The sequence below is a fragment of the Acartia tonsa genome, chromosome 13, assembly GCF_053477335.1.
Source record: "Acartia tonsa isolate MP-2025a chromosome 13, ASM5347733v1, whole genome shotgun sequence".
In the NCBI taxonomy this organism is placed as follows: domain Eukaryota; kingdom Metazoa; phylum Arthropoda; class Copepoda; order Calanoida; family Acartiidae; genus Acartia; species Acartia tonsa.
The window spans coordinates 30,216,675-30,243,262 of record NC_137272.1 but is presented as its reverse complement, the minus strand read 5'-3'; the positions used below and the strand labels follow the sequence as shown (position 1 = coordinate 30,243,262).

General features: G+C 33.7%; 1 protein-coding gene across 1 annotated transcript; it reads left to right on the top strand.

Annotated features, from left to right (window-relative positions):
* The first annotated feature begins 8,875 nt into the window (after positions 1–8,875).
* LOC145335449 (putative cytochrome P450 49a1) lies at positions 8,876–24,943 on the top strand. Its single transcript, XM_080181196.1, has 19 exons — positions 8,876–8,959; positions 10,271–10,389; positions 10,789–10,900; positions 11,510–11,558; positions 12,064–12,163; positions 12,615–12,667; positions 13,435–13,509; positions 14,294–14,341; positions 14,679–14,748; positions 15,323–15,434; positions 16,425–16,516; positions 17,350–17,439; positions 18,215–18,303; positions 18,901–18,960; positions 19,845–19,924; positions 20,350–20,462; positions 21,627–21,717; positions 23,192–23,277; positions 24,261–24,943. Exons 1-19 carry the CDS (start codon positions 8,892–8,894, stop codon positions 24,311–24,313), a joined length of 1,560 nt encoding a protein of 519 aa, XP_080037322.1. The 5' UTR covers positions 8,876–8,891; the 3' UTR covers positions 24,314–24,943.
* The last annotated feature ends 1,645 nt before the right edge of the window (positions 24,944–26,588 follow it).

Sequence of the window (26,588 nt, the reverse complement as noted above, 5' to 3'; positions counted from 1 at the left end):
CATCTTTAATATTTCATTGTTTACATTTGAAGGAGAACAGGGTACCCAAAAATATCTAGTGATCGATCCCCAAATTACTCTAGCACTAGAACTTAAAGATAAAAAACATTTTGAAAGTCTAATTCCCGAATTATTTTATTACAAAACTAATATTGATAACTTAATGGTATGGTTCACAAATGCTATAAAACCATATTTTCCACTCTTAAACGCTAAAGAAAAAGATGATATGTTACCACTAGAGATTTTCTATTCCTACCAACAATATAACAAATTAATTGTCCCCGAAACTCGCTGTTTACAGAACCATTTTCTGTCTAAAAGCAGTATTCAGACTCATCGTAAAAAACTAGTTAGGGCGCTCGGTGAGCTGGATTTAGTAATACAGTGCGACAGTCTTAAAATCAATGTTTCTTTGGGAGAAAATTTACCCTGTTTTGTGGATCATTTTTCGGTTTCGATCAATAATAAGACTATGGGAATATCCCCATTTTCGCGCAGATTGGTTAATACCACCCATTTAACCCCGACTAAATGTGCCGAAAATCCAATTTTCTTACATTTGTACCAAGGAAAATTCCTTGGTAATCAAGGGCAGGGTATGCAAATACTAAATGTAGATCAATATCTTATGGATAAACCGATTAGCTTATTTCTATATTATTCTTGGCAAAGCCTAGAAAAAACTAATTTCTCAGAAAGTGCCGAGGAATTATACCTCAGCCAACTTGCCGCAGACTCCAATAATTTTGAAGTAAAAATAACTGACTCCTGGTTTATTCAAACGTATCATAAGGTGGTTGATTTTCTATCCAGTACTTGGTATCATATAGTGCTTGTAGTAGCAGCCATCCTTACAGGAATAGGGTCGTTATTATGCGTCGCTTTTATTATCTACATATTAGCCTGCACCAAAATTCACGCGTACAAAGAAGGAGGTACGAGTGAAACGCACGAATTGCGGGATTTTACAAATAATGGGGAAAACTAATCCCCTCAAAAACGGACGACCTGTATCAAGCATATATACCTATAAAATTGTCGTCTCTAAAGGTCGTCTTTGTAAAAATATTTCCTTATTCGGTATAAGGAATTAATGACCCTTACTTTTAAGTTTATTATTTTTGTTTTAGGATATCCCAGGCGGAATTTTTCAAGGGGTTTTCACCACTCCCATGGGGCCGGTCACTCTTCATACCGTCGAGAATATGAAGAGGCACCCTTTTACAATGAAGAGGACTATTACTATGACAGCAATCATGGCTATCCCCAGGGCGGCCCTGAGGAAGCCTACTATGAACCTGATGAAAACAGGTATCAGCCGCGTGTAAAACCGCCGCGCAACCCTGAAAACCTTAGTGACCTGCAATGTGTCTCAAAGTCAATCCACGTTTACCGCACCGCGAGAAAAGATGTTCCAAAGGAACTCCTAGACTTGCAAGAAAAATTGCGGCAGGCTAAAAACTTAGAAGCCAACGAATATTCCGATAAAGCCAGGCCTAGAACCAGGCCTCTAACGGAACAAAATAGGGGAGGGGAACCGCAAAAAAATCGGGTGGAATCACCGCCAAAACGTAGTGCCTCACCTGAATTGGAGGTAGTCGCCGTAAAATCTGCCCCAAAAGCGGTAGAAAAACGTCCGCCAACACCAACAGGCAGCGGCGGCCCAGTAGCCAAAAAGGCTAAGGTGGAAATTCAACCGCCTCCATTACCCCCTAAAAAGAAAGAGACATTAGCGGAAAATAAAAGTGAGCCTAAGGCTTTTTGGGTGACCGCTGAGGAATGGAAAAAAGTCCTATCCTCCACTGTAAAAGAAGCAATGGAGGAAGCTCTTCTCCCCTTCCAGAGAAGTCTGGAAACTAAAATTGCTAGCAATGCTTCATTTGTTGAGAAAGCATATATACAACATGGCAAGCGCCTTATTGAAATTTCCGCAGAATTACTGCGGAACCGCAGAACTTTGCGCGACAAAATTCGCACCGTCTCTGAGGACTCGACCGTTGAGTTAAAATCAAGAATGACCACGGTTATTGAGGCCACTAGTCGACTGTTGGACCAAAACTCTGACAGGGTAATTAAATATATTAATACTCGTTGTAATGTAATGAATGTACCTGGGCAGAATGTGGCACCCATAGAGGCATCCCTTCCCGCTGGGGACGTACCCCGGCCAGATGATGATGGAGTTGAGCTGATCTCCCATTATGGCGGTTCTGAGTGCTCTGATGAGTACAGGCCCACCGATAGAGAAGGCAATCCAGAGGTCCTGGATCCTGCAGAGGAAAACAGCGACACAGAGCTCGATGCTCAAATCAGTGAGCTCTTTCCATCTGGAATTGATCTGCCTGTTAATCCGCAGGCTGGCGCTGCCTCTGAAGATCCAGTAGCCACGGCTCCCTGTGAAGGCATGTTAGCCCTCCAGAATGCTGTTGCTCCAGAGCCTCCAGCAGCTCCAGAAAATCCTACTCCCGCTGAACCCAATCCTGTGGATATCGTAGAGAGGGCTATGGCCGCAATCGAAGAACCTGCGAGTACCACATCAACCCGCAGAAGCCGGCGTGCAGGTCAACTGTGAGGGAATATTTCATATTCCCTCAGAGGGGGCAAGTGTGGTAATAAACACCCAAGTTTATGTATCCTTATCCCTGTTCACATTCCTATACTTCTCTGGCTGAGTCAGACCTCCACTTGTAACCGTCACCATACTCCATCCTGCTGTGTTGAGGGCTAGTTGATTGTTGCAGGCCAAAGAGTGAATACGCTTCCTCCCGTCTGCACTCGGTTAGATACAAGCCTATAAGTCTAGGCTGGCGGTATCTATATTTCCCACGTGTTCAAGTACGTCGTTTCTTACCTAACTAAGAAACAGGACGTCCGAGCCTTTAATATATATATCATAATAAATATATCCTATAATAATAATCCCATTAATCTGTCTATTTCTAACCAGTTTTATATGTTTAATAAATGTGTATTTTTTAGAAATACTTTGTTAGATTATTGATTATTAAATTGTATCGGAGCTACTCTATACTCGTATTCGCAGTCTGTCTGTACATCCCCTCATACGTCAGTAGACACAAATCAAATTAGGAATTAAACTCTTAAAAGCAAAATAATAACACTTTCAGGATATCATAAACCATGGTGATTGTAAGTTATTACTTTTTTTGTAACCATTCAAAGTGTACAAAAAAAGGAAAAACTTTTAAATAGTTGGTTTATTTATATTATCAAACTGTATCAATAAGTTTCCATCAAATTGTTGAAAAGCAAAATTGTAAAAAAATAATGATATATCTAAGTTACTAATTCTAAAATTAGATAACAAATTATAATTTCTACACTCTTGCATTTTTTTAAAGCTTTCATGAAGTTAATCATTTAATTGTAGTTCTTTGTTTGAGATGTCTTTGAAAAGTTTCTGACTTCTGTCTTGCTCTTGCTTTGTGGGAGGTTAATAGAAAACTGAGTGAATTTTAGTCTTAGAGGGGATTTTTCATAATGTTTAAACAAAACAGCTAAAGCTAAATAAGTACAACTCATTTTAAATAAATTATAAAAAAAAATTTTTAATCTTGAAATTAAATTTTTCCATGTAATTCATATTATAAAAACATGATTTCAGAAGAAAAAAAACTAGGGAAGTTGAAAAATCTACTTAGTTTAACAGTTGTGTTTATGCTTATTTCAGGTAAGGTTAGGTTAAGGAAGGGTTAAAGAGTGCCCTCGAGGGTTATCAAAAGATTTTAAAAAGTAAAAAAAAATATTTTTAATGATAAGTGTAAACACTCTATCTCGTGTTACAAGCCATATATAACTAGTTGACCTAATATATACTCTGAGAAAAAATTTAGCAAATATTTTAAATCTTTAACGTCTTTTTCTATAATAATCCTAGGAAAAAAATGAAATAGCACTTATCTTAAAAAAAACGTTAATATAACAAGGGTTATCCTATTACTATTCTATTAATATTTTTCTGTTTTCCTAGTATAAGAATTTAACAGTAATTGAATATAAGATTAGTATACCAGGGTTAGAGCTAAAGTTTTGAAAAAGTGACTGAGAAAAATAAATTTTTTTTGTTTCCCACTATTTTTGGATGGTTACATTATGTCTTTCTGGTAACTGAAGAATGATAAACAAAGAAAAACATAGTAACTAATTATTTCTTTTTATTCCACCAAAAAATATAAATTTTTAGAGGCAAAAAATACTACTGAATGAATTGATTATTTGCAAATTTCAGGCTATTTACTTACCCTTATTTAAGAAAAGGATTAATTATGACAGTTGCTCCGCCCCTTTTTTGACATCTCAATCACTTAATAGGGGGTTAATTAAGCTTTTTAGACTAAAAAAATCATTATAATGTAATTTTATTTTCCTTATAACTTTTTTGTTATTAAAGTTATGATTATGAAACAAAAACAATATTCCTGCTATATTCATAAAGATTTATTTGGTTTTTTAATCTAAAACAATTTTGCCTCATAAGTAAGTTTTTCAAAATATCATTACACAAGAAAGACTCAAAAATATGTGTAAAAAAAAGACTTTTAACTTAAAACCTAAATTTTTTGTTTCATTTTTGTATAAAGTTTCTGCTAGTAACAAAAATAATAGGATTTTTATCTTAATTTTGCCAAAAAAGTCAATTTATGTTAAAAGTTACTTTTTGCTCAGTCACTTTTTTAAAACTTTAGCTCTAAAAATCTCCAGTGTTAATGGAGGTAAAATTAATTTTTTTATATATGCTTGTGTGGAAATGTACAGAGAACAAGGACATATGCTATTTTTTATGATACATTAAGAAATAAGGGCTGTATACCCTTAAAGATACTTTTTCGAGAGTCATACTGTATTACATCCTCAAAATATTAATTCTGTAAAAGAATGAAGTGATCAAAAGAAAAAAGACAATTCCCAATGATGATACACAAATTATCCCTTCAGTAGATTAAAATTAATGGTTGAAACGTTTGTACATTAAAAGTAATGATCCAATAAATCAAATTCACTTATGTTTCAAAGATGTTAAGCCAACTAATAAGAAAATATTATTATAAAAATTTGGGGACTAGTGCCCCATCTCGCTCTGAAAAGAATGACCTGGCATGGAAATGTCATTTCCACAAAAAAGACCCAGCATTTAATAAGCATTTCTAAAAGCTTAAAAATTGGTTTTTAATCTGACTAATCCTTGACGGGGAAGGTCGATGACATGATGATTTGAACAGTTATTTCTCGCATCGTATTATAAACGGCTTTCCGCGGATATAGAAAGTACAATTATGAGATTAAAACTATTTTTTTTAGCCCCGAGGTGCCGAAGGCAGCGGCTAAAAAAACTGGTTTTAATCTTATGATTGTACATTTCTATATTCGTAGAAAGCTGGATATAATACGATGCTAGACATAGTTTTTTCGTATGGATGAGAACCGATTCCTATCCACCGGATTCGAATGAATACGAGAAATGTTATTTATGTAGAAAAATTTGATGATTTCCAATTACATGTCTAACTGAGTATGCTAATATTCAGAGAGAGAGGTTACAATGGGCTGCTTACAGTCCACAAAGTTTTATAATAACGTTTTCTTATTGGCTGGCTTTATAACTTTGGGGACTTTTACTGAATGTTGATTGGTTGGTTTATTAAGGTGAGTGTTTAAACTTTTCAACCGATTATTCTAATCTTTAGAAGGGGTAATTTTGTGTGTCATCGTTGGGGATGTATGTACATCAATTTATCGGCCATTGGCTTATATCTTTTAGATGACTGGCTAATAATACAATAATAGTTATTTCTCGCATCGTATTATAAACGGATTCCGCGGATATAGAAAGTACAATTATGAGATTAAAACTAGTTTTTTTAGCCCCGAGGTGCCAAAGGCACCGGCTAAAAAAAACTGGTTTTAATCTTATGATTGTACATTTCTATATTCGTAGAAAGCTGGATATAAAACGATGCTAGACATAGTTTTTTCGTATGGATGAGAACCGGTTCCTATCCACCGGATTCGAATGAATACGAGAAAATGTTTTGTTTTCTGCAATATTAACACAGCTAGTGTTAGTTTTGATATTTTTATATGTTATACGAAAAAACATAGTAAACATGACAGTATAGTTTGGATGTCGTCATTTCCATGAAAAAAATTGAAGTTTAAGTGAGACTCTACAAAAAGTGTCTGAAATAATGAGCCGTGTGACGTCATAAAGGGGAAAAGAGAAGTAGGAAAGGAAATTCCTTAAAAAGAGATGGACCTATTGACTGACACTCACATGGCTCCTTTTTTTTGAAACTTTGTAGAGTCTCCGTTTTAGAGTTTATTTTCAACATTTATATTGGTAGCTAATACAATATGTTATAATAATTTTTAGAGTTACTTTACGAGAATATCTTAAGGGATAAGACAATTGACATGCAATAAATGTACATCCTCACCTCAATTATGATGAACAAAATTATCCTTCAGAAGATTTAAATTGTTGATTAAAAGTTTGGACACTACCAGCTTTAATAAAAGTACTCAAAGTTTTATGCGAACGAATGAGAAAACTTGTTTTTCTATAATCTTTGTGAACTAGTATAATTTACAGACTATTGATATATCCCTCTCCCTGATAATTGAGTACAACAAAGTACGGCAAAGCTAATGTTTTCTCTGAACTTTAGGAACATTCACTGTAACCTTTTTCAACATATTAGACATTGATTTGAGTAAAACACTAGAGGGAGAAAGGGTTAAATAACTGTATCTCCCCATCGCATCAACCTTTCTATTGAGTCATTGAAAATCACCCAAATCAATGGTGTCGCTTATTTTAACACAGCAAAGTAGCAGAAAATAATTTAGAAGCAGACGAAAAGGGGCATTGAAAAAGGAAGGGAGGTAGTTGTCAGTATAAACATCTATACTATAGATCTGTTTATTAGACTAAAACAATCGAATTTATACGTTCAGTTTTTCTTCTCCGTTGACTTAAAGTCATCAATAACACACACACAGTTTCATAAAAGTGTTTTAACACATTGGGTAATTTTCAGTCTAATGTTCGCTCCCTCCATTGTCATGTTTAGGTTTGTGTTTATTGACTTAGTCTAAGTCTTAGTTAGTACATAGCTTGTTCACAAGAAACATTCAATATCTTGTGTGTGTGTGTGTGTATGTATACAAAAGAATCTTCTTGAACAGCTAATATTTTCTATTTTATGACATAAATCATTTTTTTTTTATAAAAATGTGATGTATAATATAAGTGATATGTACAGTACAAAGCTTTCTAACAGACTTTCACTTTTCTCCCTCTCTCCCTGTCCTTCTCTCTCCTCATCTCTTTATTTTTTTCCACCCCTATCTCTCTCTCTCTCTCTCTCTCTCTCTCTCTCTCTCTCTCTCTCTCTCTCTCTCTCTCTCTCTCTCTCTCTCTCTCTCTCTCTCTCTCTCTCTCTTTCTTTCTTTCTATCTTCTTATTATTTGTTAATGTATTTAACTATTTCTCCATCATAAATCTATGTTTCGCTCTCTCTCTTTTTTCTCTCTATCTAAAGGGATAAGACAATGACGATAAATTGTTGTACATCCCACATAATGCTACACAAAATTTTATGTAGACTACATTTTGTGGTTGAAACGTTTGGATACTCAGCTTAAAGAACCAACAAATCAAAATTCAATAAAAGTCCCCAAAGTTGTAGAGCCAATGAATAAGAAAACGGTCTTCGATTTCTTTGGGGACTAGTGTAATAAACAGCCTATTGTCCACTTCCTTCCTGGTCTCTCTGGCTTTCCTTTTTTCTTAAAAAAAGAGCCACAGAACATATAATTATTTTTGTTCTTTTTAACACCCAAATTTTTTTGAGACATTAGAGTAAAACACTGGAGGGGGAAGGGGTAAAATATCTGTAATTCCCTATTATAATGGTCTTGAGCCGACTATCAATTGGATCTTTGAAAATCAACTAAATGGTGGCGGGAATATTAACACAGCCAAGTAGCAGAAATTAACCAGTTGCTAGCAGACGAAAAAGGTCATTGGAAAAGAGGGAATGCAGTTATATATATATATACATCTATAGATCTGTTGGAGAGCCTTATACGACAAAATGGCACCCAAATTTTTAAGAGTTTTAAAACTTTGGCTTCTTTTAATAAATCCTTATTGGTTTGTACAAACTTAAAGTGCCCATACTTTTCCGCCAATAAATTACAGAATCGAAAGGTTAAATTTAGTCATTATTTTTTTTTATCTGGATATATCGACCATTGTCTCTTATCGCTGAAGATACCCGTGGAAATTTATTTAAAGAGGAACTCTTTACAACTTAATTTTTGATCCTTCAAGTTGTCTTTTGCAATTTTCGAAAGCAAAGCTTTTCTATAATTAGGATTGGTCCGTCCGTACGTCTGACGGTGGCTAGGGCTTTTTGTTAATTAGGACAGTTTAGAATTGTTCTATCGTTTTCAACATTTGCATGAGATTCTTATAAAAGTTACGTACGAATTAGGAAGCGTAGCAACTCTATAATCGTGATCCGAATTTCCTTACGTCCATTTATAACATAATACATTTTTTTATGTGATGTAATTATCCTATTCATCTGAGTATAATGTTATCAAGTCCTAAAAATGTAAGTAAGTCCTTAAACAGTATCCTGTATTTAATCAATTTTGCAACAATTTTACTTACAATTTTGTTTATACTTTATACTTATACATTTATATTCTGCTTTTTCAGATCTGACACTCAGTGTTTATGTTTATTTGTCCTTTGTTTTGAATTAAGAGCCTCGCTTTTATGGATGTTGTCTGTTAATTGAATATTCTTATATACATATTGTTAACTATTTATTTCAGACTACAATTATATATTTAAAATGAATTCTAAACTGCATGGTTTGCTAAGTAAGACAAAATTTTCCTATTCAACATACCTGGCGATAAGGTAACATATTTTTATATACGGTACCCAAGGTTTTGAAAGCAATTTATTTTTTTTGTGACAAACTTTGGGTACTTTTATTAAATATTGAAGGTTTGTGTGATGTTTATTACACTGGTTCCCAAAGTTTTATAATAACATTTTCTTATTTATTGGCTTAACCAAGGACGTCCAAGCACTTACAGGTTTTATCAAGTATGGACATACGTTTTTACAAACAGCTAATCTTGTTCGTTTATTTTGTTCATAGCTTAAACTATTTAATCTTGCAGTCTTTAACTATAAAACAAGGATGACAACATCCATAAGTTATTTATGTTAAAAAATCCCAGAGAATTAGCTTTAATAGCAGCTGAGTAAATCTCTATTCCTTCATAGCATTACGGTTTGACGAGAGAACATACAGGCAAAGTGAATTATAGAGTAGCTTCTTTACCTAAAAATTCTTGGAAAAGATAACAAAATTCCAAGAAATATTAAGTAACATTATCTAGGGATTTAGAGCCGTAGCGATTATAAAAATTAACGAAAACCTTTTAACTACACAGAATCTTCCAATTTTTAACATCGGCAAAATGTTCTGCTTCATTGCTTCAAGATCTATGTCAAATTTAGTTTATACTAGAAATAACTTATGGTGATTGTGTAATTTACAATCAAATGTCCCCTCCCTTAATCCTACCTATGAATGTTGTCATCCTTGTTAACTAACCTAGAAATAACTTTAGATACTGGTATAATTTATATTCCAATTAACCTCCCTGCCTCCTACCCATGGATATTGTCATCCTTGTTTACTGTACTAGAAATGAGAGTAGCCATGGAGGGAGAGGACATTGGACTGTTAATTACACTAGTCCCCAAAGTTTTATAATAACTTTTTTTATCCATAAACTCAACATTTTTGGGGACATTAAATGAATTTTAATTGGGTTGTTCTTTGTTAATTAAATTGAGTGTCCAAATTGTAGTCTATAGAAGGGATAATTTTGTGTATAATCATTGGAGATGGACATAAATCAACCGGCCATTGTCTTATCCCTTTAGATCTCTGAAAAGTAGCGCAGCAACCACAACTGGGTCATACAGTCAACAACAACACCACCTTGTGTCATCTTTATTTAATACCTATATTTGCGACAACTTTTACTACACAAAATCTTCAAATTTTTAACATCGGCAAAATGCTCTGCTTCATTGCTTCAAGATCCATGTCAGATTTAGTTTATACTAGAAATAACTTTAGGTAATGGTGTAATTTACAACCGAATGCATCCTACCAATGGATGTTGTCATCCTTGTTTTCTATACTAGAAATGAGAGTAGCGCAGCAACAGCAACTTTGGGTCAGACAGTCAACAACAACAACACCACCACTGCGGATGAAGAATATGCCAGAGCCAAGCCATACTCACAAATTCCAGCACCCCATTGTAATTTGTATTAGCAGAGCTACTCTATAATATACTTTGTCTGTCCATCCGTCTGTCAGTACGTCAACAACAACAACACCACAGCTGTGGATGAAGAATATGTCAGAGCCAAGCCATACTCACAAATTCTCGGCACCTCATAGTAATTTGAATTAGCAGAGCTAATATATAGTTTACTTTGTCTGTCTGTCTATCAGTTATGAAATCAGAGAGAAAGAAAATTTTGATTAGTTGGTTAATTAAGTTGAGTGTTTAAACATTTCAACCACTAATTTTACGCTACAGAAGAAGTAATTTTGTGTATCATCAATGGTGATGTACATTAATTTATCGGTCACTCTCTTATCCCTTTAAATCCCTGGAGAAACTTATTATTTTGATTAGATTATTAATTTTCAGCATGGCCCATAATTGGAAACACACTGTTCTTTGCCAACAAAGAGAAGTTGAAAAATGCCGCTGATTTCCATAAGAAGATGTTTAATGAATATGGACCTATCTATAAAATGAAGTAAGCTATTAAATTGTCCAAGATTGATAATTTTATTTTCTCTGGGGGTAAAGATCTTGGAAATTACTGGAGTGTATGTAGCCATAGTTTCTTAGTGTTTGGATCTAATTAATCATGGAGTAGGACGAGACACTTTTGTATGCTATCACCAGGGCCAGCCCAAGGTCCACGCTTAAGTACTAGATCCGCTGTCTCAAGGGACCTACTCTTTATTACTTCACTCTCGCCGAGTATTGCAGGTGTCCCAATTTAAGTCATTGTAATGAATGACGCTCTCCATAGAGGAGCTTGGGTAAGGGTTGCACTGATATTATGTACGAGACTATTGGGTATCCAAACTACCTATTTGTCACCCTTCTTACACAACCAAGGGGAAGTTGCGTGAATGAATTGCGACTGAGAAACTTGAGTTACCACGGGGGGACTTGAACTCGAACTCAGTGCGTTACCACTAAGCTACGACGCCCCTTTACTGGTCGTGACTAGTTGCATTTGTGCCATTTGAAAAGTAACAATTTTTGTAACTTTATCTTTCAAACAATTAAAATGATAGATAAAAAAAATTAAGAGGGAGTTGGTAAGGTTAAAATATAAAATTATGTTTTATAGATTGCCACATCAAGATATTCTATTCATTACATCTGCTGAAGATTCACAGGAAAGTTAGAAAAAAATCCCCCAAACTTTTTAACATAATTCTCAAACTGATAAATTGGCCATATTTTTAAAAGCGAAGCTTTTCTCTAATTAGAGTCGGTCCATCTGTCCGGAACGGATATTTTTTTTATTAATTTAGGCACGTTAGAATTGTCTTATCGATTTCAAACTTTGCCTAATTATTCCTGATAATTTATATTTTTTGATTTTTAACTTTTTTAACAACTAATTTTAATGTGATTTTTGGAATACCGATTCCAAGGACAACAACGTACAATGGTATAAGAGAAGCATCTCTATAATGCTTTCTTATTCGTGGTTCTTTGGGGGCTTTTATTAAATTTTTATTGGTTGGTTTATTAAGTTGAGTATTCAAATGTTTCAACCAAAAATTTTAATCTACAGTTGGGATAATTGTGTGTATCATCATTGAGGGTTAAATCAATTTATCGATCATTGTCTTATCCCTTTAGATCCCTGCCTTTTTCCAACTCAACTGTTGATAGAAATTGTACAGTACAGAAGGAAAATATCCACAAATCTCAGCTTTTGAATTATTTGAGAGGGTGCGAAAAGATCAACTCAAGCATCTGTTTTCAAGTCCAGGTGAGATTGAATAGGCCAACAAAACTGAATATTTACAGTTTATTTCGTTTTCCGCGGATAAGTGTCTATTAAACTCCTAGGCTACCCAAAGAAATTGTGTAGGATTTGGCCCAATATCTTTCAGAAGATTGTTTAACCTTTATTTTTTTTATTCATTAAATACCTTTATTCTTATATTAACTTAAAAACAGAGAGAGATGGAACAGTGTGCTGTTTTATAATTACGTTTCTTAACAACTTTAGGGACTTTTAATTAATTTAATTGGTTGGTTTATTAAATTTAGTGTCCAACCACTAACTGTAATCTACAGAAGGGGTAATTTAGTGTATTAACATAGGGGATGTACATAAATTAGTCAGAAATTGTCTTATCCATTTAGATCCCTGACATAAAACACTGTAGCAATCAAAATTTCCTTACATTAACTAATCTAAATATAATTTGATTCAGGCTTGCTTAGTAGTGGTGAAGATTGGCATAATTTTAGATCTCTAGTTCAACAGGTATAATACATAAATCGCATAGCAACAAGGATGACAACATCCATAAGTAGTGAAGCACAAAAATAATGGATAGAAGTTTTAAGTGATTTCAATTGTCACACAAGAAAATAATCACGAAACCTTTTTTTACATATATCATTTAATGTTTAATACCGGATGATCATCTTCCCAAAAAATTACATCCATCTCTTTTGAATAGCATCCGAGAAAATAACATTTTCCCAATAGCGTTACGTACTGACAGACGGACTGACGGAGTATATTTGCTACTAAAAATGTTTACATAATATAAAATATTTATTGGCCTTTTAAGCGTTACTTTCGATTTTATATCACAGAAAAGCTTCGGATGTAAATCAATAGACGAGTTAGAATACTCCAACCAATTTAAAACATGCATAAGAATTGCTGTTATAATAATCTTGTAAGTTTAGCAACACTGCAATCATAACCTGAACGTCCTTGGTTCATTTTAAAAATGAAGCAGCTTTAATTGCGAATAAAAAAGGACGTCATACAATACAAACGACCAATAATAGGTTAGTACACATTGTAATTGGCCAATGGTAAAATGTATACTGGCCTATCATTGGTCATTTGTATTGTTTGACGTCATTTTTTATTAGGCGCTATAAGTTACTTCTTCAAAAATGCTAATTTTTTTTAGATGGTAGTATATTTTTAAGTAGATTGATTTAGTTGTGATTCCTAGGATGAATAGGAATAATTAGATTATAATTTTTATAATTATTCTTTTTCATTATTAGGACATGATGAGGCCGAAAAGTGCTCTTTTCTACATTGATGAAATGTCCGATATTATGGATGATTTTATTCAGAAAGTTAGTTTTCCTTTTTAGTAGCGAAGCCACTCTATTAGTTTTTGTTTCTATCTTTCTGTCTGTCTGTAATGTTTGAAGGTTTCCGATAAATCAGGTTATAGTTCCAAATAAGAAATGACGTCATACAATACAAATGACCAATCATAGGCCAATATACATTGTAATTGACCAATGTTAAAATTATACTGGCCTAACATTTGTATTGTCTGACGTCATTTTTATTAGGCACTATAAGCTGCCTCGTTGCCGATTTTTATGATTTAACCCCCTTCTCTTCCACACCCCCACTCCAGTCCCTTTCATTTTCGTCTTTCGACCCCCTTCACTAACCCATCACTTAATTTATTGTCTTGAATGTTTCGAAATGATCATTATTTCTCTTCTAAGGTTATTTTTCTTATCACCTTTCCCCTTCCCTAGAGGCGAAGCAACTAGTCTTTTTTATTAAGTAATATGTTTTTTTCCAAAAAAAAATTTCAGAAAATGCTTCTCAGCTTTTTAAATGTCTTGGGGTGGTTTTAACATTTTAATGATCTTTCTTGCCCTCTCTGAGAAGTTAGGGTCGAAGCATATGTCATATGTAATTTGTATAAATATGTTTAAATAAATTTTTTAAAAATATTATGCAAAGATTATGACGTCATACAATACAAATAACTAATGAAAGGCCAGTATACATTTTACCATGAGTCAATATAAATGTATACTGTGCATTTGTATTGTATGACGTCTTTCTATATTAAAGCACTTAAAGCTGCTTCTTATAAAATTATTTTTTTTTAAGGTTGAAAGTATTGTTGATGAAAAAAGAGAAGTTGATGATATCACTAGGAATAAATTCTTTTAACTTTTTTCTTTATTTCCAGTTTTAAATTGCACCTTTTTTTTCAAAAAGCTTTTCAAAACTTTCTTTTCCTACTTTACATTTTTATTTGAATCCTTATTTGTAAAAGTAAGAGGATGTCTCTGTGTTTGTATCAAAAGATATAGCTAACAATATTTTTTTGAGATATAGGGTACCTCCATCCTTCAAGCAACATTGGCGCATAGAAAATAAATCAGATCTCCTAAATTTAAGAAAAAAACCTTAAATTTAAGGTGGTGGGTCGTCCCTCTCCCCTACCAACTTCCTGTAAAGTTTTGAATTAAATTATGAAGTCTTTCATAGGTCATTGTATGAGTTTGCACTGGACGCCATTGGAGTGATGTTTATCGGGACTAAACTCAATGTTATCCAAGGTAATCAACCTGAGACTGTGACGTAACACGTAGCGCATCTGCTCGTTGTCGGGAAGGTGACAGGTTCGAACCTCGACCCGACATAAATGGTTAGAGCAGGGGAATGCCTTCGCTCATAACAGGCGCAAATAATTACCATGCACAGTTAGGACTTCTCAGACAAAGGTCGTGCAGTCAAAGGGTTGGTTCTACAGACAGGTTTGGCCGCGTAATCATTAACTTAATTAGTAGCAAGATTTGAGATACACCAAAATAACACCTAATGGTATATCCCGTCCTATAGAGGTTATCCAGGTTTTTCAAAGTAAGCAACAACCCAACCCCATTTCCAATTTTAACTTTGAAAAGAAAAACTGAATAAAATTGTTTTTATTGGGGGGGGGGGGATTTTTTCTAGGGGTTGTGGTGGTACCCTCCCACAAAATAGCAATAAACCTTGCCAGGATCTACATTGAAATGGAGAACCATATCTATCTACATGTTTGCGAGATCTTTCGGTACAGACAGACAGACACACAAACAGACACCCTGTTATTTTTTATAATATATAATTCTTAAATTAAATTTGTTTTAGGTTCCGAGATTGGAAAAACAATCGTGACCAAAGTGAACAAAAGTTTTGATCTGTTTGCATCTGCAGGAGCTGTCCCCGCCAGCATTGCAAAGTTCGTTCCTGTTTACAAGGAAACACATTTTACTTTTAGTTATTAGCAACTACGCCCCCTGGAAGCCTCTGGGGGCCTTTAAGATGGGGAGATACGGAAGTCGCCCTTCCCCCCTTATTTTCAATTTGAGTTAAAAAAATTTTTGTTGGGGGTGTTGGGAGGTTCATCTTTTATTGGAAGGGTGAAGATGCCCTTCCCTAAAATAGTAAATAACCCTCTCTGGACTTATGAAAAGCTTCTTTTTAAAGGAGAACCATATCGGTTCAGCGGTCAGCGAGATTCATCGCCACAAACAAAAAAGCTTACTACTTTATGTAATAGGACTAGAAAAATACAATAATTACCTAACTGAATAAAAAAAAAATTTTAAAAATTTTATTAGTAGAGCATTATAAATCTTACAACTAAAATAGTAAAATCTGTAGTTTGACTTTAATAAAGCATCAAATTTACAAATTAAAGATGTATTCATTGATACTTTGAAAAACATTGACATACGAGTAGAAGGTCATAATTTTTTGGATTTCAAGAAATAAAAGTTGCTGAAATCGGTGTTTCCAAACATTTACGTACACCCTACGGTCAAATTGAGATGTAGAGTTTACTATTAAGGACGGAAGGACAGAAAGACGGAAAAACAAACAGAAGAAAGGAGAGCCATATTTATGGATAGTTAGACATAAACACGAAACAGCGTATAGTGTTCAATAAAAAATGACATCATACAATACAAATGACCAATATTAGGCTAGTATACATTGTAATTGAAGTTAGTAAAAGTAGCTGACTCAGATTATGACGTCTGAGTCAGCCACTTTTACTAGCTTCATTGTAATTGATAAATGGTAAATAGTATACTGGCCTATCATTGGCCATTTCTATTGTATGATGACATTATTTATTGGACACTATACGTTGTTTCTAGAGAGACAAACGTATAAACAGACAGACAAAGGAAGCATAAAAAAGCTTTTGCCTCCAAAAAATTGAATGTGTGATACTTATGCAGGAGTATGTGCAAATAATGGATGATATAGGAACATTGATCATGGCTAAAGTTAAAGAATCCATTCAAAAGCATAAAGTAGATGGCTCTCTGGAAGGTATGATGAATAATTTTGATGTCTTAAATATTTTCGGCGTTATTCTCTTGGACATTTTTTTCACTTTTGAAAAATCCCTGATGAAACTTAAGAACTTAATATATCGAATACAACATTTTAAGGTTTTTAGTAGCGAAGCTACTCAATAATTTGAATGTCCATCTGTATGTATGTATGTCTGAAAACGTTTTTGGAGAAACATGATTCTCTCATCTCCTATAAAAGATAGAAGTCTGAAACTTTTTATCAACATTCCCATCAAAATGGACCATAATAAAGTGTTAAACATCCGTAGCGGTCGGACTGATTTTAAGCAGCTTTTTAGCCGCTTTTATTCTTAACAACTGTTGTTCTCGGATCCTGTAAAAGATAGAAGGCTGAAAATTTCACAATAGATTTTGTGCTTCGCTGCTTATGGATGTCGTCATCCTTTTTTTTCTTTTACTAGAGGTTATGCACCAGAAGGCCTCAGGGTGCACTGTAATGTATGGGAGGGAGGAAGTCGACCATCTTGACAAGGTTTTGGTACCATCCCCCCATATATATAAACCTTCCCTAGACCTATGAGAAGCTTCAATGCTGAGAAGGACCATAACAGTTTAGCGGCTAGCGAGATCCTTTGATACACACATACAGAAAGACATGTTGTTACTTTTATATAAGGATTTGATTGCAAAATATTTAAGAATATTTCCCGTATGTCGCCAGTTCGATTCAATACGAGAGTAAATGGGGAAGGGGGGGGGGTGGTTCTCTTGTAGTTGTTAAAAATTGGGAGTTGCAGTGTTATAAAAGTTGTCGCAAATGTAGGTATTAAATAATACTTTACTTAGGTTCCATATTGGGAAAGTTGATAGAGAAGTGTGGATATGATTCAGATGTTCCTCTTATTATGGCAGCTGACGCCCTGGCTGCTGGCATAGGTACACATTTTCCTTTCTAGTAAGAAAACGTTAAATATCCGCTGGATTAGAACCAGTTCTCAACCATATCGAAAAACCATGCTTTGTATCTTATTAAAGTCACTTTTGTTGGCCGGGGCAACAAAACTGGAATCAATTTTATTCTTCTTAATTTTACCATCAGAAATCTATGATACGATTTGATAAATAACAGTGAATATACTATTTATACAGCAAAATCAATTGTTAAATATACCACTTTTTGTTGAAATGACCACAACGTTATAATTTTTTATATCATAAAAAATATTCCTTCAACAAACAAACAAACACACAAATTAAAAAAATAGTATTGTATGTTAAATCCTTCTATTTTAGGAAATTTCAAAATTAAACAAATCCCTTTTAATAAAGTTTATATTTGATAGAGGGTAAAGAAAATGAAACTTATAAAATTCTAATATCTTAAAAATTCAAGGGAAAAACTGACATTACAGAAAGTGTGTTATTGAACAAGATATGCGTGTTAAAGAAATAAATTTATGGAATGTATAATCAGACAACTACCTGGATCCCCCCTGTTAAGGACCTTTTTCGTCTCCAAGCAAATTACTTTCTGCTGTTTTGTAGCGACTTGGCTGTGTTAATATTCCCTACGTCATTGATTGATTTTCAAAGACTTAATTGAAAGTGGGCACAAGGTCCTTGGAAAGGGGACATACAGTTATATAACCCCTTCCCCAATAGTGTTTTACTCTAATGTTAAAGATTATTGAAATTTTGCCCTTATAATTAGATACAACTGGAAACACTGCCGCATTCTTGTTGTACCATCTGGCAACTAATCCAGACAAACAAGAGATACTTTACCAAGAAATAATTCAGGTTAGATAGTTGTGACGAAGCCCAATCTGTCCCACTGTGAGGAAGACGATTCGCTTTTCTCCCATCTCTTTTGAAGAGATTTTCTTTCCCCCCTTCCCTTTTTCTTTTTCCTTTATATTACGTCATATAGGAATCGTCTTCCTCACAGTGGGACAGATTGGGCTTCGTCGATAGTTGTTCTTAACCCCTTCTCCCAAAATTTAAATAAAACTATCCTGGGGCTAAAGTTTACAAATAAGGGGTGGGGGAGGGGGGCTGATTACACTCCTGGAATCTTTTTGGGGTATATATTTGTTATTTGAAGGGTTTAAATACAATATATTTTAGCACCATCAAAACTTGAAACTGTCCTAATGTAAAAGAATAATATACAACTAATTAATTCTATTCAATTAAGGTTGTTTTGTGTCTATCTATATTCAGGGAGAAGCCAAGAGACAAATAATTGTCCCTATTAAACCAAATCAAAATAAAATTTTTTCTTTCCATGATCAATATCTTTTTCGTTAGCCCCGAAGGGGGAAAGAAAAGGCTACTTCCCTTGAAACCCTTAAATTGAATTAAGTTGAACAAAATGATATTTTGTTGTGTTTTTAGGCTATTGGTAAAGATGGAAAAATGACAGAAACAGCCCTAGCTGAGATGAGATTTCTTAAGGTTTTAATTTATTTCAAGAATATAATTGTGGTTTATAAACAAAGTAAAACAATATAAATATCCATAGAAGCGACTAAAATCAGAAGGAAGGACAAACGAACAATAACTCTTGTAGAGTGTTAGAAATCAGATGAATAGGATAATCATATCATACAAAGAAATGTTGTCAAAATTTCTCAAATGTAAATTCGGACTTTCTGGTAACGATTAAAGAGTTGCTACGTTTTCTAATTCTTATACCTAACCTTTATAGAAATCATCAATAAAGTTTGAAATCGATAGGTCAACTCTAATATGCCTAATATAACGAAAAGGGCTAACCGCTGCAGACGGACGTACCGATCGTAATTATAGAAAAACTTTGCTTTATAAAAGAAACTTTTATCATGTAGTTCTGAGGTTACTAAAAATATAAATATATCATATCAACTGCTTTGTTTTTTTCATAACTTCTAAGATGTAATTTGATAATTTTTATTAAGAATGATACTACAGATTTTTAATTATTTGCTTCAGACGGAGAGAAAGATTTATAGACAGACAGAGTAACATGCAAATATTTTATCCTATGATATAAAGTAGTAAGCTTTTTGTCTGTAGCTAAGGATCTTAGTAACCGCTGAACCGTTATGGTTCTCTTGTACAGTTGAACTTCTCATAGAACCAAGGAAGGTTTTTAACTATTTTGGGTGAGGGTATCTCTGCCCTCCTAAGTGAAATCATTTGGAAAAATTGATCCCTCTCCCACAAAAAACTTCTTTCTTTTTGTTTTTAAAACTAAAATTCAAATTAAGAATTGACTTCCCCTACCCATAATTCCCTAAAGTGTCACTAGAGGCCTCTGAGGCCTAGTCGCTAGTGGTATTTTAAAACATATATTATAGGCATGCCAGCAGGAAAGTATGAGGCTAGCCCCAGTAGCAATGGGAACTACTAGAACTACATGTCAAGATATAGTACTAAGGTAGGTTTAATGCGAAACTTTTCTATAACTAGGGTCGGTCTGTCCATTCTGCCAATTTTTGATCAAAGTCAAGCAGAGTGTGAAAACCCAACAATTAAAACTGAGTATGCCAATATTTTGTCAAGTAATGCAGAGTATGCCAATATTCCCCCTAGTAAAGCAGAGTATGCAAATATTCCCTTAAATCAAGCAGGGTGTTGGCACACTCTGCTTGACTTGATCTGAAGGTTGAAATTACAATTTTTGCCATGTTATCATTATAATATTTACAGAATAATTTGGAAACCTGTGTGTGCCATAATTATTTATCGCAGCATATTTAGACAGCTTTCTGCTGATAGTAAAATATAAATTTATAATATTAATTACAGTTTTGCCAGCCCAAAAGAAAACCATAAAAACATAAAACAAAATTCTTATTTTAGTGGGTATCAAGTTCCAAAAGGCATCTATGTAATGAGAGTTGGTTATCTGATGCAAAACAACGAGGAATATTTTCAACAACCTGATAAGTTTCTGCCTGAACGTTGGATAAGAGGTGATCAGCAGGGCTATAAAAAATAAGAATAAACAAAATTTTCCCTTCTGTAGATTAAAACCAGTAGCTAAAACGTTTAAACACTCAACTTAATGAATCAACCAATCAAAATTCACTAAAGTCCTATAAGTTGTAAGACAACGAATAGGAAAGTGCTATATAAAACTTTGGAGACCAGTGTAATAAAAAGCTCATTGTCCCCTCCATCTCTGGGTAATCAGAATCTTTTAATTTTATCCTATCCTATTATATAAAGTAATACAAGTTTTTGACTGAAGCTCTCTATGAATACTGAACCGATTTGGTTCTCTATTTTAGGTACCTTCACGTTTGGCCCAGGGTGGTCTTAGGCTATTATTTAGCTTTACAGCATGGTCCTAGTTGGGTTTTAAGCTATTTTTACCTCTTTCATCCCTACCCATTTGATTACAGAGCCACTATATGCTAGATTCGAAGAATATTGTATTGAATGTACAAACAAGTTCTGTCATTCGATGGCTTAAAATCTTTTGGTTTTTTGTGATTAGAATTTACATAGTACAAGGGTATAAACTTTTCAACTATAAATTCTGTGGAAGGAGTATTTTTGTTTATCATAATTGAGGGTTTATTCCAGGAACCAGAAGCCGCGCGTAAGCCGCGTGTAAGCCTCAGTGAAATCGTCATTTTATCACTATAAAATTTAGCTGGATGTATAAAACTGTCTCTTTAGTAGACAATCCTTCTTTCAAAAATTTCTTTTTCTGCTCACAAGCAGGTTTAAAACTGAGGCTTATGCGCGGCTTCCGAACCCTGGTTTATTCTTAAATAAAGAACATTATTTTCATTTACTATTTAGCAAAGCATTTAACTAAAGAAATCTAAAAGTTAGTTGTGCTAGCCAACTTATCTTATATTAGGGGATATTAAATTATAAGACAATTGACAATAAATTGATGTACATTCCAAATGATGATAAAAAAAAATAGTCCTTCTGTAGATAACGAAAAGTGGTTGAAACGTTTGGACGCTCAACTAAATGAACCAACCAATCAAATTCAATAAAAGTCCCCAAGGTTGTCAAGGCAACGAAAAAGAAAACACTATTATAAGACTTTGAGGACTAGGGTAATAAACAGCCCAATGCACCCTTCCTCCCAGTTTTATATTGTTTTTTTTTTTAAGGTTGCCCTCAGCACCAGAAATTGAAGAATGCCTATGCCAACATTCCCTTTGGACATGGTCCTAGAGCCTGCATAGGACAGAGATTTGCTAAGTAATTCAATAATAATCCTTATATAAAAGTAACAGGATATCTATCTGTCTATGTCATAGTCCTAGAGCCTGCATAGGACAGAGATTTGCTAAGTAATTCAATAATAATCCTTATATAAAAGTAACATAATATCTATCTGTCTATGTCATAGTCCTAGAGCCTCTATAGGACAGAGATTTGCTAATTAATTCAATAATAATCCTTATATAAAAGTAACAGGATGTCTACCTGTCTGTGTCATAGTCCTAGAGCCTGCATAGGACAGAGATTTGCTAAGTAATTCAATAATAATCCTTATTTAAAGTAAAAGGATGTATATCTGTCTATGTCATAGTCCTAGAGCCTGCATAGGACAGAGATTTGCTAAGTAATTCAATAATAATCCTTATATAAAAGTAACAGGATGTCTATCTGTCTATGTCATAGTCCTAGAGCATGCATAGGACAGAGATTTGCTAAGTAATTCAATAATAATCCTTATATAAAAGTAACAGGATGTCTATCTGTCTATGTCATAGTCCTAGAGCCTGCATAGGACAGAGATTTGCTAAGTAATTCAATAATAATCCTTATATAAAAGTAACAGGATGTCTATCTGTCTATGTCATAGTCCTAGAGCCTGCATAGGACAGAGATTTGCTAAGTAATTCAATAATAATCCTTATGTAAAAGTAACAGGATATATATCTGTCTATGTCATAGTCCTAGAGCATGCATAGGACAGATATTTGCTAAGTAATTCAATAATAATCTTTATATAAAAGTAACAGGATGTCTATCTGTCTATGTCATAGTCCTAGAGCCTGCATAGGACAGAGATTTGCTAAGTAATTCAATAATAATCCTTATATAAAAGTAACAGGATGTCTATCTATCTATGTCATAGTCCTAGAGCCTGCATGGACAGAGATTTGCTAAGTAATTCAACAATAATCCTTATATAAAAGTAACAGGATGTCTATCTGTCTGTGTCATAGTCCTAGATCATGCCCTGGACAATGATTAACCCTTAAATTAAACAGTTTAGGATGGGTTAAGCACACCATTCATTTTAAGCGGCATAAGAAGGCCTACAAATAATCTGGAATAGCCAAGATCCAATGATCGCATTTCTCTGCACTGTGAGATAATTATGCATTATTTATTTATGGCTATTCCAGATTATTTGTAGGCCTTCTTATGCCGCTTAAAACAGTGTGCAGGCATGATCTGTACGTTCAGCCGTTTGGCAGCTAGCAGCCTTTAAAATTCATAGATTTTTTGGAAATATTTGTTACCAGGAATATTTTACCGTGAACTGCAGTTGATCCTAATTAAATAACCAAAATTTGCAGATATTACACATTTTCAACAAGGAATAGAACTATAAGAGGTAGCGCGGCTAACCTATATTTCAGGCCAGGCCACTACACTAGCATTGGCACAGAATCATAGATGCAAGGACAGAAATCATTTTTAACTTTCCTGTATTTAGGCTTGAACTTTACATGGTTGCTTTCAAGTTGATCCAGAAGTATAAGATATCCTATGATGGCCCGGAAATCGGTATCGACTATATAGGTAACAATATAGAATCTTTCAGGGATCTAAAGGGATAAGACAATGGCCGACTAATTGATGTACATCCCAAATGTTAATAATACACACAATTATCTCTTCTGTAGATTACAATAAGTAGTTGAAACGTTTGAACGATTAAATTAATGATCTAACCAATCAAAATTACATAAAAGTCAACCACTAATTGTATTCTACAGAGGGGATAATTTTGTGGGTTATCATTTGAGATTCACATTAATTTGTCGGTCATTGTCTTATCCCTTTAGATCCCTGATTTATCATCCTGTAATGACAACCACTATATAACTATAACTATTTTTTTCCGTCTATTTATGTTTTTTTCTCCTTAACTACATATGGATATTGAAATTAGGGTTGGGCCGGATATCCGGCCATTTCCAATATACGACCGGATACCAGATATTGAAACTATCGGGATACAGGATATCCGGCTGATTTATAATACCGCATATCCGGTTATCCATCCAGATATTCGGTAATTTGCCGGATATCGGCATTGTCCAGATAGCCGGCCGGATATCGGATATCCGGCATTATAAATCAGCCGGATATCCGGTATCCGGCCCAACCCTAGTTGACATTTTTACTGGTTTAAATACTCCAAATAGATTACTGTAAAAAAGCATTTTAAAATGAATAGATCTTAGGACGACTTTTCAATGTTTCTCTTTGGAAGTCTATCATGAATAACCAGGAATCTAAGGGGATACGAAAATGGCCGATAAATTGATGTACATCCCCAATGATGAAACTTAAAATTATCCCTTCTGGATAACGCCAAAAACGCTATTAGAAAACTTTGGGGACTAGTATAATAAACAGCCCATTGTCCCCTCTCTCTCTCTCTCTCTCTCTGCTGTAAGATTGAAAAATAATATCTAAAGCCTCATCATGAGGATAGATAAGCATTATATTTCTTTTTATTGTTGATGTTATAATAATTCAATATTTATGTTTTTCAGGTCTGGGAAGTCCTAATCTTCCATTGAAGCTAAAATTCGAAAAAAGAAATTAAGAAGATTGAACTTATATTAACCAGTATGGCTAGGAATCCGTTAGATTTCCGCTGGATAAGCACCGGTTTTGTGCTAAAAACATATGTCGTATTATAGACAATTTTGTAAAAATAATTACTACAAACCAAGAATTAATCCTTTATTTTTTTTTTATTTTACTATCAATGGAAAACTTTCTATAATACAATATATATTTAAAATCATAATATGTACATTAAATATATATAAGCGTATTAAATTGAAACTTAAAGACTGTATTTATCATTTTTTTTAGATGATAGTCAATTTCACTTAAGGATTATATAACCTTAATGGATGTGTTTTATACGTGGATTATATAACATAAGAAAAATTATCGTCAATTTAGGTTGCAATTTTACCCTACATTATTGGTCGGGCCGATTATCCAGTAGGAGGAAAGAGGATGGGGGATATAGTTATTTTAGCCCACTACAAAGTTCACTTTATCACAGAACATACAAAACCTGGTGTAAGATCCAAGTAATAATACATCCATTAAAACCTTTGACTTAGGCTACTATTACTTTTAAACTTGTATATTTGTTAATTATATGTTATGTGTTCTGATATGACTTACTACAACTGCGCATAAAAAAAATAAATGTTTTTTTTTTTAATATATGTATATATTTCAACAAGGATGATAACATTTATAAGTAACGAAGCATAAAAAATCATGGATAATAATTCGGACAAGGAGATTTAAAGAGCATTTAGAGGTCAATAATAGAATTGAATTCAATTATGATATTATTTTCCACAAAAATTTTGAAAATTGGACCAAAAACTCTAAAGATATGAAGAAATATGTGTAAAATAAGAATTGCTTTATTTTTAAGCATTACCCCTTCTGTAAATTACCATCAGTGGTTAAAACGTTTGGACACTCAACTAAATTAATCAAAATCCTCTAAAGTACCCAAAGTTGTTATGCCAACGAATAGGAACGTTATTATAAAACTTTGGGGACTAGTGTTATAAACAGTCCAATGTCCCCTCTCTCCCAGTGAATTTTAAGTGTTTTGCATAAAAATTATCATGAAAATATTATAAAAACAAGGATGACAACATCCATAAAAGCGAAGCTCTGAAACGGTAGGACAAACGGACATTAACACTTGTATAATGTCAGAACTGAATAATCAGAATGCGAATGTATAAGAGTCAAAGCAAAATTGTAAGTAAATTTGCTAAAAAACTGCTTGATTCAGGATAATGATTATGGACATACTTACATTTTTACGACTTGTTTATAGAGTTGCTTCGCTTATAATATTGTACTTTGTTGTCCTAGGAATCAGTATACCAAAAATCAGACCAATCGGATAATTAGGTCAAATACAAATTTGTCGTTAAAAATGTTTAAAATGGACGTACGGACATTCTGGTAATGATTATAGAGTTGTTACGCTTTCTAACTCGTACCTAACTATTACAGGAATCACCGTGCAAAATTTGAAATCGATAGGACAATTCTAACATGCCTAAATTAACGAAAAAAGCTATTTAAAAAAGTAAAAAAAATCAACATGTTTAAAATGGACGTACGGACATTTTCGTAATGATTATAGAGTTGTTACGCTTTCTAAATCGTACCTAACTACTACAGGAATCACCATGCAAAATTTAAAATCGATAGGACAATTCTAACATGTCTAAATTAACGAAAAAAGCTATCCGTGACGGACGGACGGACCGACCTTAATTATAGAAAAGCTTCGCTTTTAAAAATTATAAAAACAAGGATGACAACATCCATAAAAGCAAAGCTCTAAAACGGTAGTTCAAACGAAAGAACATTAACACTTGTAGAATGTCAGAACTGAATAACCAGAATATAAATGTATAAATTCGAAACAAAATTGTAAGTAAATTTTAAGAACTGCTTAGATGCAGGATAATGTTTAAACATACTTACATTTTTATGCCTTGATTATAGAGATGATTGGCTTATAACATTGTACATTGTTGTCCTAGGAACCAGTATTCCAAAAATCAGATTAATCGGATAATTATAAAACATAAATTTTTTTTGAATATAGTCCTTTTCGTGGCAACGTCTCTTAAGGTGTGTTTCGCCTTATTTTCACAGTAGATTTCCTCCTATTTCTTGCTCCTGCGGGGGGCTCTATTACTGTGGGCCGGGTCAATTGCCCAACCCTGTGGGTCAATCACCTAACCTAATCTAACCTATAAAAAGCTGCTTTGAAATTTTTTTGTTAAAAATCAACATGTTTAAAATGAACGTACGGA